Genomic DNA, 15,023 nt, shown 5'->3' with positions numbered 1-15,023 from the left:
TGATCCTGCCAGCATGATTCAGTGACTAAGAAGGGGGAAATGGTCTCTTTCCTGGGTGGTAATAGTTGGTGTGACTCATGATCATATTAACTATGAGTGTCAATGTGAAGCCCTTTATTAAGTGCCTATTTTTGCTGGGTTCTCTGCAGAGCATTGTGCAAAGTAAACATTGTCTGTGCTTCAGGTGACATGTACACAGAATGCAACACAAATTGGATAGGGACTAATGAGTTCAGACCAGGAGGCTATTGAACCTTGACAGATGTGTGGGAGTTGAAACTAGGAACAAGAGGCCAGCTGTGGTTGTTACCTGGAAATATTTTGGTCATCTTATGCTTAAATTATTATCTATTTCTTAGTGTCTTCAGATGGCAATTTTAAAAATTATTTTTCATGATTCTGGGAGTTAGGAATCTAGGTAGGACCTAGTAGGGATGGCTAACCTTTGCTTCTGTGATGCCTCCTGGGGCTGGAACTACCAAGATGTCTTATTCACTCACATGACTGGTGCCTAAGTTGGATGGCTCAAATAGCTGAGGCTAGTTTTATTTGGGTCAAATTTCTGAGGTCTCATTTCTCAGTGTCCATGACATTCCTTAGGCGTTCCATGTGTTTTCTCCTTGTGGTCTCTCCACAGGATAGGGCAGTTCAGGGCTCCCAAGAGTATAAAAGCAGGAGCTGCCAGGCCTTTTAAATGCCTGTGCCTGGAACTGGCACAGTGATGCTTCTGCTGCATTCTCTCATTTAAAGCAAGTCACAGACCCAGCCTAGATTGAAAGAGTAGGGCACTGCACAAAGGCATGAATGCTGGGAGGGGAAGCTCATTAGTGAAGGCCACTAATGCAACAGATTACCACTAACAGCACAGCAGCCCAGGTCTTCATAGAGTAGTAATCTGAAAATGAATCTTTAAATGTTGGTGTGCGGGCAGGACTTCTGAGATGATAAAGAGAAGATCTACAAAACTTCTCCCCAAAAAGCAATGATAAAATTGGACAATTGTCAATAGCAACCATTTTGGGACCCTAGAAATTAACTAAAAAAAAAAAAAAAAGAAAAGAAATGAGAAGGATTCATTCAAGAAAAATTACTGAATTTCAGTAATAACAGTGGGAGTCTATGTTATTTTTGTCTAGGACTGCTTTTGTTCTCTAATCCCTGCTCCACCAGTGAGGAAATTCTAGTGAAAACTAGCAGCTTCACTGAAGAGGGAGGCTGACTTGATTTGGATCAAAGAGCAGAAAAACTCTCATCCTTGGGCATTGCCAGATACGTGGTCGTCTTGGTGACAAAGAAACAGGGAAAGACAATGTTACAGCCTGAAGTTATCATTCTATCTGGGGTGAAAAAACATACTGATGGGCTAGCCAGAAATTTAACAGGAAGATTTGGGGAATGAGACAGCCACAGTGGGCCTTGACAAGCCCCCACATATTTCTCAGGTTGACTGCAAGGTTGTGTACATGCGTAAGGTTGCATACACACTCAAGAAGGACCAAAAAGGACATTCACACATTTCTGGCTGAATGCGAGTTTCTGCACACATATAGAGGAAACATGAGGGGGTCTGGTGGAAAGTAAAAGCCAGGGAAGGCTTTAAACTGAACTTTGAATGTGTTCCCCAAGTGACATATGGATCCATTGGCAAAGGGTATGGAATTCTTATGGGCTTGAGGTGTTTGAAAACAACTTCTGATCAATCATTGGCTGATTATTAAGCTATTGGAAACAGCATCAGATGACCAGATTTAAAAATAAAAACCAAAATTTTTAAAATGAGCAGAGACATCACTGGCCGTATACCACAGCAGAGACAGATTCCACAGAACTAGTAGTCCAGACAATTTTCTAAACAAACAACCACCACCACTCCAGGGATGGGGACTGGGGAATCAGAATCCTGAGTTGTTATAATATATTATCTAAAACTTCTGGTTTTGTACAAAAAAAAAATGAGATCTGCAAAGAAACAGAAAAGTGTGACCCATACTCAGGACAAAAAAAAAAAAAAAAGCAGTCATTAGAAACTTTCTGGGTGGGGTGGGGGATGTCTAGATGTTGGACTTATCAGACAAAGACTTCAAAGAAGCTATTATAAACATGTTCAGAGATTTAAAGAAAAAGTTGTTGAAATAATTAAAGGAATTCCATTAATTCAATAGAGAACAATTATAAAATAAGAACCACATGGAAATTCTGGAGTTGAATGCTACAATAACTGATATGAAAATTTTATTAGGAAAGCTGAGATTTAAGATTGCAGAATAAATAACCCATGAGCTTGAAGATAGGTCAATGAGATTACCCAGTCTGTGGAAAAGAAAGAAAAAAGAGTGAAGAAAAATAATAGAGCTTCAGAGACCTGTGGAATGCCATCAAGCATACTAACATACACATAGGAGTGTCCCAGAAGGAGAGTAAAGATAGAAATGGCAGAATAAATATTTGGATAAATAATGGTTGAAAACTTCCCAAATTTGAAGAAAAATGTTAATCTACACATCCAGGAAGCTTGATGAACTCCAAAAAGCATAAAACAAAGAGATTCATGCCTGGAAACATTACAGTCAAACAGCTGAAAGCCAAAAATGAAGAGAAAATATTGAAAGCAACAAGAGAAAAATTGTTCATTACATATAGGGACCAACGATACAATTAACAGCTGACTACTCATCAGAACAATGGAGGCCAGGAGGCAGTGGTATAAAATATTCAGAATGCTGAAAGAAAAAAATTGTCAATCAAGAATTCTAAATCCAGCAAAAGTATGTTTCAAGATAAAGGTGAAATAAATACATTATCATAAAAACAAAGACTGAGAGAAATCATTATTGGCAAACACCCCTTTCAAGAAATATCAAAGGATGTCCTTCATGCTGGAAGAAAACGACAACAGACAGCAACTCAAATCCACATGAAGAAATAAAAAACAGTGGAAAAGGTAGATACATAGGTAAATCTGAAAGGCTATGTGTAGGGTTTTTTTCTCATAATTGATTTTAAAAATACAAGATTGTATAAAATAATAACTATATGTTGTATTATTGGGCTTATAACATATAAAGATCTAATATATATGACAAGAATATCACAAGAGAAGAATGAGTAAATAGAGATATATAAGAGAGCATTTTTGTATTTTACCAGGCTTAAGTTAGTGTTAATATGAAATAGATTGTGTTAAGATGCATGTTGTAATCCCTGGAATAAACACTAAGAAAATAACTTTTAAAAATGTATTTAAAATACTAGCAAAGGAATTAAAATGGTACACTGGAAAGTATCTGTTTAACATGGAATAATTTCAGCCTCATGGGATTCACAAAATATCCCTACGAAGGATAAATTATTATACCTATTTTAAAGATGAAAGAACTGAGGCTCAGAGGACTTTCACATGCTAACATGTATCAGAGATGAGGTTTTTATTCAGAGGTTAAGCCCCTGCCTGTAACCACTATGCCATAGTGCCTCTCAGGTGCCTTGTGAAGATTAGAACCAGGAGACACCAAGTTCCCTATACCAGTCTTAAAGGTCAAGGGCTGTCTGATATATTGGAGCAATATACCAGACAGAGTCAAGTGCTGAGATTTCGTACACATAGCAGAGAAAATGTGTCCGCCCACTGCATGCTCACCAAAGGCCAAGGAGCCAGAGCCTGAAGTGTGGTATGAGCAGTTGGACAATATTTTTTTCCCTCCTGTTGGAGTTGAATTCTTTGTGGCTTTGAACCAAGACAGAGGATCCAAAAGCAATTTTTTTCCCATTATGAAAACGTGTTTATTTCAGTCTTTTAGGGAATTTCAAAAGATAAGGTTTAGTAATTTGGAATTTTTGTGTTCCTGGCCGTAATCTTCTTTAAAAGGTAATCCTAAATTAGAGGGGGAAAAAAAAACTCTGCAGCTGTTATGTAGTAATATTTGGTGGCCTTTTTTCTCCGGAAGGCATGAGTCAGGCAATGTGAGCCCTTGATCACCTGATCTCACTCACCCAAGGCCAGGTAAAGACAAGTAATTCATGTGGAGCTACGTGAGGCAGATTTCTGAGAAAGAATCCTAGACTCTCAGACTCTTCTGCCTTGGGAGGATGTGTTGGTCATCTGATTCTGTGTAATAAACCATGCCAAAACTTCATGGCTTAAAACAGTAACCATTTTATTATTATTATTATTATTATTATTATTATTATTATTATTACCATTATCATTATCATTTTGAGATGGAGTTTTGCTCTTGTTGCCCAGGCTGGAGTGCAATGGTGTTATCTCGGCTCACCGCAACCTCCACCTCCCAGGTTCAAGCCATTCTCCTGCCTCAGCCTCCCGAGTAGCTGGGATTGCAGGCATGAGCCACCACACCCGGCCTCATTTTAATATTTTTAATGATTCAGTAGACTGGGCTGCTTGGGCTCAGGGTAGATAGTTCTTTTGATACATGTAATTTTCGGCTGGGGCTGCAAACATCTGAAGGCCCAGTTGGAGTGGCACATCCAAGATGGTTCATTCACATAACTAGACATTGATGCTAGCTGTTGGACAGGACCTCAGCTAAGACTATATAGCTCAGGGGGCCTCAGTTCTCCTCCATGTGGCCTCTCCATGTATCTTGGATATCTCACAGCATGGCGGCTGGACTCTCAGGACCTTCCTCCATCTTATTTCCTCTAAGATGGAGGAAGTAGAAACTTCCAGCCCTCTTAAGACATAGGCATAGAACTCCAAGAATGTCACTTTTAAGACATTGTATCAGTAAAAGGAGTCACAAAGTCATCCTAGATTCGAGGGGAGAGAAAAACTAGGTCCACTTTTTGATGCGAAGAGCAGCCTGAGCTCACAGAAAGAAGACGAACCATCAGGGCCATCTCTGGAGACTAGCTACCAGCATGGAAGATTTGTTCCTGAAGCCAGCTAGAGCTCTGCTCATCACCCTGTACTGCTGAGGAACGTGAGGAACCAAAGTGACTCTGCAGGGTGTTTTGTACCAGGACTGAACCAGAAAACACACTTAGAGGGCTTGTGTGTGGGCAGAGGCCTCCCACCTTCGGAATACTCCTGCCGTGTTTCTCTGCATCCCACCAGGCAGAGGCAAGAGCACAGGTGGGCAGATGCTGGGGGAACTACACTTCGTGGATCATTTTAGAGACTCCACCATGGGAACTGGCAAGAACAGGCATCAGCCCTAACAGCTTCCTTTCCTTGCTGCTTTGGAGGGTCCTTTACCCTTCCAAGAGCCTACTGCTTAGAGAGTTCCACCAGCCTCCTGCTATCAGTGGAGCTTTGGAGAGACTGCCAAACAGCGGTGACATATGAAGTAAGAGCCATGTGTTCTGTGGGACCCACTCCCTTCACACTTGCTTAATCTAAAATGAGAACCAGACCCTAGGATGTTCCTAAAACTGTGAAGCAAGCACCCGAGGAAGTGAAAAGACACATTTGTCATGTGGAATCCTATTTTAGCCAACTTGTTTGTGAGAATCCTGGCACCCTAAAAGCAGCTCTTCTGATATCATGTGCCCAGAGGCAAATATTACCTGTCCCGCCAACCACATAGGGCAGCTGTGAACCTCTGACCAGATTGCATGTGTGAAAATGATTAACTGGTAACAGTGTGCCCCTGTTATGGAAGCTATAGCCATGGAATATCTAGGTGCATAAGAGAAGGGAAATTCCACATTCCTGGGCAGAATCCAAGCATTTGGTTGATGTCGTGATTGCCAGTGTGGAGATCCTGGTCTGGCTCCAGAAGGGACATGCTGAACAAGGCTTACATAAGGAAGAGCAGAAAAGCCTTCCCCAGTGCCACATTTCATTATCATCAAGAGATATAAGAGAAGTCAGCCTGCCACTGGGCCCTTCACTCTTTAGTTGGAAATGCATCCTTTCCTTGTGAGTTCTGGCATTTTCTATAAACATGCAAGCACTTGGGCCCTGCACACACATCCAGTTCCAATATATCAGACACACTGCCCAAATTCCACAGACCCTTACATCAGTTAGGGACAGCCAGGACATGTAGGTGATCACAGTGACTATCTGACAAATCAGGATATGTAGGAGCCTGAGAAAGACAATGGAAACAAGCATTAACTGGAGCACCTTAGATTCCAGCCCATTTTGGGCTGAGTATTGTGGCGATGGTCATCCTGGAACATGGGAACCACATGACTGACAGCCCTGCCAGAAGCTCAGAGAGTAGGGAGGGTCAGGGGCCAAAAGGAAAGGATGCAAGTCAGGCAAAGAAAAAAAAAAAAGGACCAGGCACAGTGGCTCATGCCTGTAATCCCTGCACTTTGGGAGCCAAGGCAGGCGGGTCACCAGAGGTCAGGAGTTTGAGACCAGCCTGCCCAACATGGTGAAACCCCGTCTCTACTAAAAATACAAAAAATTAGTCAGGCGTGGTGGCGTCCGCCTGTAATCCCAGCTACTTGGGAGGCTGAGACAGGAGAATGCTTGAACTCGGGAGGCAGAGGTTGCAGTGAGCTGAGGTTGAGCCACTGCACTCTAGCCTGGCGACAAGAGTGAAACTCCATCTCTAACAAACAAACAAATAAACAAACATTAGCCAGTGCCCACTATGACCAAGTAGAGATGCAACAGCGACCTTGCCCAATATTTGTATAATTGAATGAATGACACAAGGTCTTGGGGGTTTAATCATCATTGACCCATGTGCACCTGTGAACAATCTAAGCAAACACCTAGGCTGATATAGGCGGGGCAGGGCGGGCGGGGTGCTGGATGTCAAAGTAAGAACAGATGCCATGGAAATCCAAGTTAATGTAACCAGTATGACTAATTCTAGTTAGTGTAAGCAATGCAGTTGCACGCCTCTTCTGGAGACTCCTACGACCTGTGCAGGGCTTTGGACGTTGCCAGTAACTCTCAGACACATCTTCTCCGGAGTCAGATTTTATGCCATGTCCTCCTTTTGTTTCAGGGGTTCCTGGTGGCCTTGCAGTATGGTTTTGCAAATGGAGAGGTATGATTTCCACGTTGCCATCCTGGTTTCATGTGAGGTTGGGACTGCAACCCTACCCACCTCTGGAGGCTTCTGTGGATGGGATGATGCTACGGGGGAATGTGCAGTGACCAGCATGTGTGGGGACAAATTTGTATTGTGAGCTTCCAGTACAGAGAGCAGGAGGCAGCTTAGACAAATGGAAAAAAGGTGTCGGGATGGGTATAAGGGAGTTCAGAAGCCAGCACTGGCTCTGCTGGAGATGCAAGGAGTATTCAAGTGTGACAGAGGAAACAAGCTTGAACCTCAGAGTCCAAAAATCTGAATTCACACCTTGGTTCACCCTCAGGAGTTCGGTGAGTTAGCTGGGTCGCCGCACTTTGTTTAGCCTCACTTTCCTCATCAGTAACATGGAAGCAACAATCATCCCTGCTTTGTAGTCTTGCTCTGGGTATGCTGAGCACATAGCAAATGCTCAACACCTGGGAACTATGATTACTTTTTTAAAAAAATTATTTTTATTTTTTTGAGACAGAGTCTCACTCTGTTGCCCAGGCTGGAATGCAGTGGCATGATACTAGCTTACTGCAACCTCTGCCTCCCAGATTCAAGCGATTCTCATGCCTCAGCCTCCTGAGTAGCTGGGATTACAGGTGCCCACCACCACACTCAGCTAATTTTTATATTTTTAGCAGAGATGGGGTTTCACCATGTTGGCCAGGCTGGCCTCAAACTCCTGACCTCAAGTAATCCACCTGCTTCAGCCTCCCAGAGTGCTGGGATTACAGGCATGAACCATGAAGCCTGGCCTATTATTGCTTTTAGTTATTCATATTATTGCGTAGCCCAACCAGCTCTCTGCTTCCCTGGGAAAAGATTTGACAGTGGGAGGGGCAGAGGCCAGAACAGGTGTTTTCTCCTGTCTTTAGGAGTTGGTAGAGTTTCCAACCCCTTTTCAACCTCCTCTCGCCCTACTACAAGTGTAAATATTTATTTCTGTCTCCTCCCATTATGTACTTCCACTTACATAGAATGTACATAGCTCACATTCTATGTAAGCTTCTTGACAGCAAAACCATCTTCTGTTTTGCTCACTGCTGCTTCTTCTGTATCTTCATGCAGGGGGCTCCTCACCTATGAAGCAGGTTTCAGCTCACATGCCACCCCGGCAGAGTCCTTACCTGAACACCCTGTCTTAAGTTTTTGTTTCTTTACCGTATTGTCCTGCTTAGTACTCTCACAGTGTCATCACCACCAGACATGTTTATGTATCTTTGTTTCTCCTTGTCTCCCCCAGTTAAAAGGTAAATTTCCCAAGGGTGGCACAGAGTAGCTACTCAATTAATATTTGCTAAATGGACACATGGCTAAATGACTCCAAGACAGTAACCTCTCACTTGTCTCACCTGGCAGGTGAAGGCTGAGCTGCGGAAATACTGGGTCCGCTTCTTGCTAGCCCGCCACTCAGGCTGCAGAGCCTGTGTCCTGGGGAAGAACTTCCGGTTCCTAGGAAAATGTCCCAAGAAGCTCTCGGAAGGAGATGGCGCTGAGAAGCTTCGGAAGCTGCAGCCCTCACTTAACAGTGGGCGGCTCCTACACCTAGCCATGCGAGGTCTTGGGGAGCTGGGCACCCAGCCCCAACAGGACCATGCACGCTGGCCCCGGGGCAGCAGCCTGTCCGAGTGCAGTGAGGGGGATGTCACCATGGCCAACACCATGGAGGAGATTCTGGAAGAGAGTGAGATCTAGGGTGGAGTTCCACCACCCTGGCTCTGCTCCCAGGGACTCTTGAGGGGGCCCAGGAAGAGGAAGCAAAGAAGGACACACGTTGCTGGGCACGGAATCATTCTGGTTCCATTCACCATGCCATTTTGATATGAAAGCTATCACAAGGTTCTTCAAGCTCTGTATGAAAGAGGCTGTGTGTCATGCTCACAGCCTCTGCCTGCTCTTCTCATCCTAATAACCCCCACCAGTGTGTTTCCCAGAATGCCCACCAGACCCTAGGGCCTGGCTCTAAATTCAAGCCAATGAAGTCCCACCATGAAGAGAGGTCTCCTGTTATAGAGAAGCCAGCCAATATCTCTTCCTTTATCCCTTGGGGTGCATGCTTTCCATCTGAGGTTGGGTTTAGGGTGCGTGATAACCTCCTAGGAAGCTTTTAAAATGCAGAATCCTAGACTTGTGGCTAAGATTCTAAGACAGTGAGTCTGGGACCATGGCCAGGAATTGGAGCTGTTTAATAAGCATCCCAGGTAATTCTGCTGCAAGCCCACCCTTGGAGAACACTGGGCAGGGTGAGAGGGAGCTAGAAGCGCCCCCATGTGGCCATGGCAGGATGCTGCAAGAGACAGTCTGCTCTCCCAGGTCAGCTGGGGTGTGCCTGCCCTCCTTGGAGAGTATGTAACTCCACCCACCAGAGTGCCACTCCTCTCTGCTCTTCCTCTCCTATCAAGTCTTGCCTCTCTCTCTCTTTGCCTCAACTCTCTGTCCCTGCACAGCAGGAGTTCTGCTTGATCCTCCCTTTGAGGATTGGCCCCAGCGCCTGGGGACCCTCTGAATGTCGTCTTTGGTCCGTTCCTCTCCTTTCTGGCTCTATCTACCTTTCTGAGTTTGGCTTCTACCAGCCTGATTTACACTACCATTCTCTTGGGGCAAGAAATGTCCCCACCATTTTTGGTTTGCCATTGATGCATTGATTGTCACACCTGTTGTCCCAGGAAGTTGACCTATAACTCTCCATGGCCAGAGTCCCTGCTGATCAGAATTCAATTTGCCCAGTGGGAATAAATACTGAAAGCAGGAGGGCCCAGGTAAAGCAATAGGACTTTGGCTGGATCTGGACATGCCCAGGGTGGCTGTGAGAGATCCAAGACTTTGCATCAACCAGCCTGTGGGATCTTTTCTGCCTACTGTGACCCATGGAGGCTGAGGAGGGCCCAGGCAGTTGGAGTCAGGCTCAATGACTGAAAGTATAAGGCAAGAGGCTGTAGGAAGATCAAGGGATGGACATCCTTTGGAAACAGTGTGTTAATGCACAGGAGTGTCACTTTCATGGTATGTAAAATGCATGTGTACGTGGGTGGGGTATGTTGCTATGGGACTAAATACCACCTTGTCTTTGGGGGAGTCAGTCTGAAACTCCTCAAGCAGGGCTGCCATATTTAGCAAACAAAAACAAGGTACTCAATTAAATTTGAATTTCAGACAAATAATCTTCTTGTATAAGTATATCCCATGGGCATATTTTATCTGAGATTGGAATTTAATCATGCATCTTGTCTTTTACTGGCATCTCTGTTTTCAAGGATACTTTGCCACAGGGCTGGGACTAGGGTGAAATAATCAAGGCACTCATCTCTAAAAAGCTCAAAGTAAATGATCAAAATAAATCATATTTTAGTGCAATATTCTAAAAAAACAAATTAACAAACTACAGCCCATGAGCCATTTATAGAAATGAAATTTGATTGGAGCCAGGGGCAGGATAAGGGTGAGGCAGGAGAGGCCAGCTCTTGCAAGTGCAGGCTCTGGTCCTGACTTTCAAATGTTGTCTACGAGGGACTTTTAATGTGAATTTTTATTTTTAGACAATTGCATTAAAATGTTATTTATATTGACTATGGGGACTTTTGGGGCCCCCTTAAATTTTGCACTTGAAATGGGATCCCCACTTGTGTCACCCCATAGTCCAGCCCTGGTTTTAGGATGGGGATGGAGGCAAAGGCATCAGGCAAGTAATGAAGCAAAGGTTTATTTTTTGGTGTCCAGATTATCCATAGCTCAGTCATGAAAATCTATGTCTTTCTATTTTTCTCCTTTCTGCAAATGTCCCTGCCTCGGCTCATCAGCCAATTAGCTCCTAGAAAGCTGGGGTCATCTCGTATTCCCAGCAAGTACCCAGCACAGTGCCGGTTCAGAGCAGGTGCTCCACACACATTCCTGGAATGAGACAGCACAGAAATGGCTCTCGGGAGCCTCGGATGCTGCTGGGAGTAAGTGATCCAGGACCTTACTGCTAAGAGGAGAAACTTTTTTTCAAAGCATTTATAAATACTCCCTCCACCCCTCACTCCACAAATGGGGTGATCAACACTTACTGCTTGCTCTTGTTCTGCTAATGATTAAAACAAGTTTATTTAATTTGATTTGCATTTTGTTGATTCTTTTACATTTGTTTCTCACTGGAGCTGAAGGTTTCTCCCACCCATGAAGAATGCGATGCACTCTTCCTGGCCAGAAGTGAGGAAAAGGGCTGTGGTGTTTAGCCAGGGACCTGGGTGCTCTAATATCTTAAATTGGGTCTTAGGGACCAGAGGAGTGGGCAGAGGGGCCGGGACCAGAAGCAGAGGTCAGAGGTCAAAAGAATGGAAGGAGAGTGTCTCCCCTTTCATAGACCACCCCATTGGTCACTCAGCTTGCCTGTTGCTTTGAAGATCTAGTCTAGTGGTTCTCAATCCTGGCATTACAATCCCTTGGGAAGCTTTTTATTTATTTTTATTTATATTTATTTGAGACCCAGTCTCACTCTGTTTCCCAGGCTGGAGTGCAGTTGCATGATCTCAACTCACTGCAACCTCCACCTCCCGGGTTCAAGCAATTCTCATGCTTCAGCCTCCCGAGGAGCTGGGTCTACAGGCATGAGCCACCAGGCCCAGCTAATTTTTTTTGTATTTTTAGTAGAGACGGGGTTTCACCATGTTGGCCAGGCTGGTCTTGAACTCCTGACCTCAGGTGATTGCCTGCCTCAGCCTCCCAGAGTGCTGGGATTACAAGTGTGAGCCACCGCGCCCAGCCCCCTGGGAAGCTTTTTTAAAAGGCCAGTGTCAGGGTCTGACCCCAGAGGTTCTGAGTGAAATGGTCTTACTAGACCTGGGCATTGGGATTTTTATAAGTTCCTGAGTGATCTTTTTTAAATTGTGGCAAAATATATATAACATAAAATTAACCATTGTAGCCATCTTTTTTTCTTTTTGGTTTTTGAGACAGAGTCTTGCTCTGTCACCATGCTGGAGTGCAGTGGTGTGATCTCGGCTCACTGCAACCTCTACCTCCCAGGTTCAGGCAGTTCTTCTGCCTCTGCCTCCCGAGTAGCTGGGACTACAGGCGCCTGCCACCACTCCTGGCTAATTTTTGTATTTTTAGTAGAGACGGGGTTTCACCATATTGGTCAGGCTGGTCTCGAACTCCTGACCCCAGGTGATCCACACGCCTTGGCCTCCCAAAGTGCTGGGATCACAGGCATGAGCCACCGCGCCCGGCCAGCTATTATTAAGTGTATGGTTCAGTGGCATGAAGTACCTTCTTACTGTTGTGCAGCCGTCACCACCATCCATCTCCAGGACTCTTTCATCTTCCCAAACTGAAACTCTGCATCCATTAAACAATAGCCTCCCATTCTTTCCTCCCCAAGCCCCTGACAACTTCTACTTTCTGTCTCTGTGAATTTGCTTATTCTGGATACATCAGCTATAAGTGGAACTGTATAGTATGTATCCTTTTGTGATCAGCTTATTTCACTCCCATAGTGCCCTCAAGGATCATCCACCTTGTAGTGTGTGTCAGAAATTCCTTTTTTAAAATGCTGAATAATATTCCAGGCATACCACATTTTGTTTATCTGTTCATCCATTGATGGACACTTGGCTTGTTTCCATGTTTGGCTATTGTGAATAATGCTGCTATTGGTAGGGATGTATAAACATCTAGTTTCTGTTTTAAAAATTTGAGTATACCTACAAGTGGAACTGCTGAATCATATGGTGATTCTATATTTTCCCCAACAGCTGTGCCATTTTATATTCCCACCAGCAATGCATGAGGATTCCAAATGCTCCATGGCCTTTACCAACATTTATTTTCTATTTTTTTATGATAACCATTCCTAATGGCTGTGAAATGGTATCTCATTGTGGTTTTGATTTGTGTTTCCGGAATGACTAATGATGTCGAGCATCTTTTTATGTGCCTGCTGATTAGTCCTTTGTGAGTCTTCTTTAGAAAAATATCTATTCAATTCTTGGCCCATTTTTCAATTGGATTGTTTGTTTTTTGTTGTTGAGTTGCAGGAATTCTTTATGCATTCTGAATATGGATACCTTATCTGATATATTATTTGCAAATATTTTCTCTCATTCTGTAGATTGTCTTTTTGCCCTCTTGATAGTGCCCTTTTATGTAGAAAAGTTTTAAATTTTGTTGAAGTCCAATGTATCTATTTGTTTTTCTTTTGCTGCCCATGCTTTGGAATCAACGCCACCTGTGTGACTTTAATATGGGACCAAGGTTGAGAACATTGGAACTGAGGCAGAGGGGAAGGAGGTGAACCCTCCTCTGGAAACTGACAATACCTTGCCGAAGTCCAAATAAACCGAGTCTTTCTCCTATGTAGCATTTAGAGCTCAGAAATTCTTCCACAAGCACAGACTCAACTGATTCTCACAACTCTTAAGTGACAGGCAATGTAGGTGTGGCTGGCCCAGTTTTATTTTTTAAGGAGTGGTCATCCAGCTGGAGCCTAAGATCCTGAGACACAGACATTTCTGGGCTTGTCTGATGAGTTTATATAACCATTAAGGGGCAGAAATGGGAGTGAAGTGGACAGCAGTACGGCAGCTGACCCCACTTGGCTCCATGGTCAGAGTCTGAGCCTGGTGAGAGAAGAGAAGCTTCAGACAAAAGCTAGGAGAGCTGTTTCCAGGAGGCAATGACAAAAGCTGTTTCCATGACACATGCTACTTCCCATGGGGCTGTTCTGATAGACTCTAACCTAGAAGGCTCCTCAACAGATCAGCACACAGCTTGGGTACATTAGGAGCACTGTGGTCTTGCCTGTGATTAGGAACATAGTACTTGGGGGCAGCAATGGCACCTGGCACTAAGGGATCTATGGGTGAATCTGTGTGGGACACCTCCTGGAGATGCTAGAAATGCCCAAGAGACACTGTACAAGGGGCTGGGATCTTATGTGGGCAGGTGGCAACAGAAGCTGGGGCAGTTTGGATTACTGCTCTTAATGAGACCCATTTCTGCCCTTGAATTTACATGTACTTGAGGAGTCAGGGATCTAGAGACAGGAAATGACTTCCCCAAGGTCTCTATAATAGACATCTATTTTTAGAATCTGCCCTTCTTATAGTACCCCAATTTTCCTCTTGGAAAAACCACTCATCTCCTACTCAGTCCACGGAACTTGAGTTGTCCTGACTCTATCCTCAGTTCAAGGATGGGCATAAAAATCTGCTGGCCAAGCAGAGCAGTACATCCTTCTGGCATCAGATATTGAGTCAGGCATGGGCATATAACTAACCAGAGACAGTGAGAAGCAATCCTGACACTTTGGCTGGGACTCTTAAGAGAAAGCATTTTCTCTTTTCTGCTGAAATTGGAACCGTGAAGAAGGCAGCCTGGATCTGCTGGTGACTGTCCTGACAGCATGGGAAGAACCTGTCTGAGAATGGTGGTGACAGCAGAAGCCAGAACCAGGAGAGGAAGAAATGAACTCTGGGACATTGTTGGAGCCCCTGGATTAAGCCATACCTGAAGCTAGCCCTACTCCTAGAATTTCAGCTATAAGAGCCAAGCAATTTCTATTTGTGCCACAATAATTTGTGCCAGGTCATCTACCTTTTGCATCTGGAAGAGTCTTGATGACATAGCTCATCACTATCTCCACCTCCTCTTCCCTGTGGCCAAGTTGAACTTCATGCTTTATTTTCCACAAAGTGTCATACAGCTGCAGAGAATCTCAGCCCAAGTGGTCCTTCCACCCTAAGCTAAAAAAAGAGGTACTAATTAGGTTTTCACTCTTTGGCTCTCCCATTGAACCACAAACCAGCAAGGACCTGATTATGCAGTGTCTGTCCTTTTAGACTCAAGTGACAATGATAGCCTGACCTCAGAGAGAAGTGAAAAGCCCCCAGCCTCATCCTCCAAGAAACCAGATTCATTTATGGAGTGTGGTGGAAAGAGCATTGAGTCCTTTGGTTATATTCCTAGAACACTCTGGACTGGACCCACAGGGTCTTTTATCTCCCACTGAACTGGCTTCTATATAGCCCACTATGT

General features: G+C 44.3%; 1 protein-coding gene across 2 annotated transcripts in view; it reads left to right on the top strand.

Moving 5' to 3' along the window:
- The window catches only part of GLP2R (glucagon like peptide 2 receptor), a 66,280-nt gene extending 55,181 nt beyond the window's left edge, over positions 1-11,099 (top strand). For both annotated transcript variants that reach the window (XM_003818091.6, XM_055101288.2), the window contains 2 exons: positions 6,936-6,977; positions 8,370-11,099. In XM_003818091.6, the coding sequence (XP_003818139.3) occupies positions 6,936-6,977; positions 8,370-8,705 (378 nt within the window). In that variant the 3' untranslated portion in view covers positions 8,706-11,099. The remainder of the gene's footprint in view (positions 1-6,935; positions 6,978-8,369) is intronic.
- The last annotated feature ends 3,924 nt before the right edge of the window (positions 11,100-15,023 follow it).

Source organism: Pan paniscus, chromosome 19 (genome assembly GCF_029289425.2).
Source record: "Pan paniscus chromosome 19, NHGRI_mPanPan1-v2.0_pri, whole genome shotgun sequence".
Taxonomy (NCBI): Eukaryota; Metazoa; Chordata; class Mammalia; order Primates; family Hominidae; genus Pan; species Pan paniscus.
This window is presented reverse-complemented; position numbering and strand designations above follow the sequence as displayed.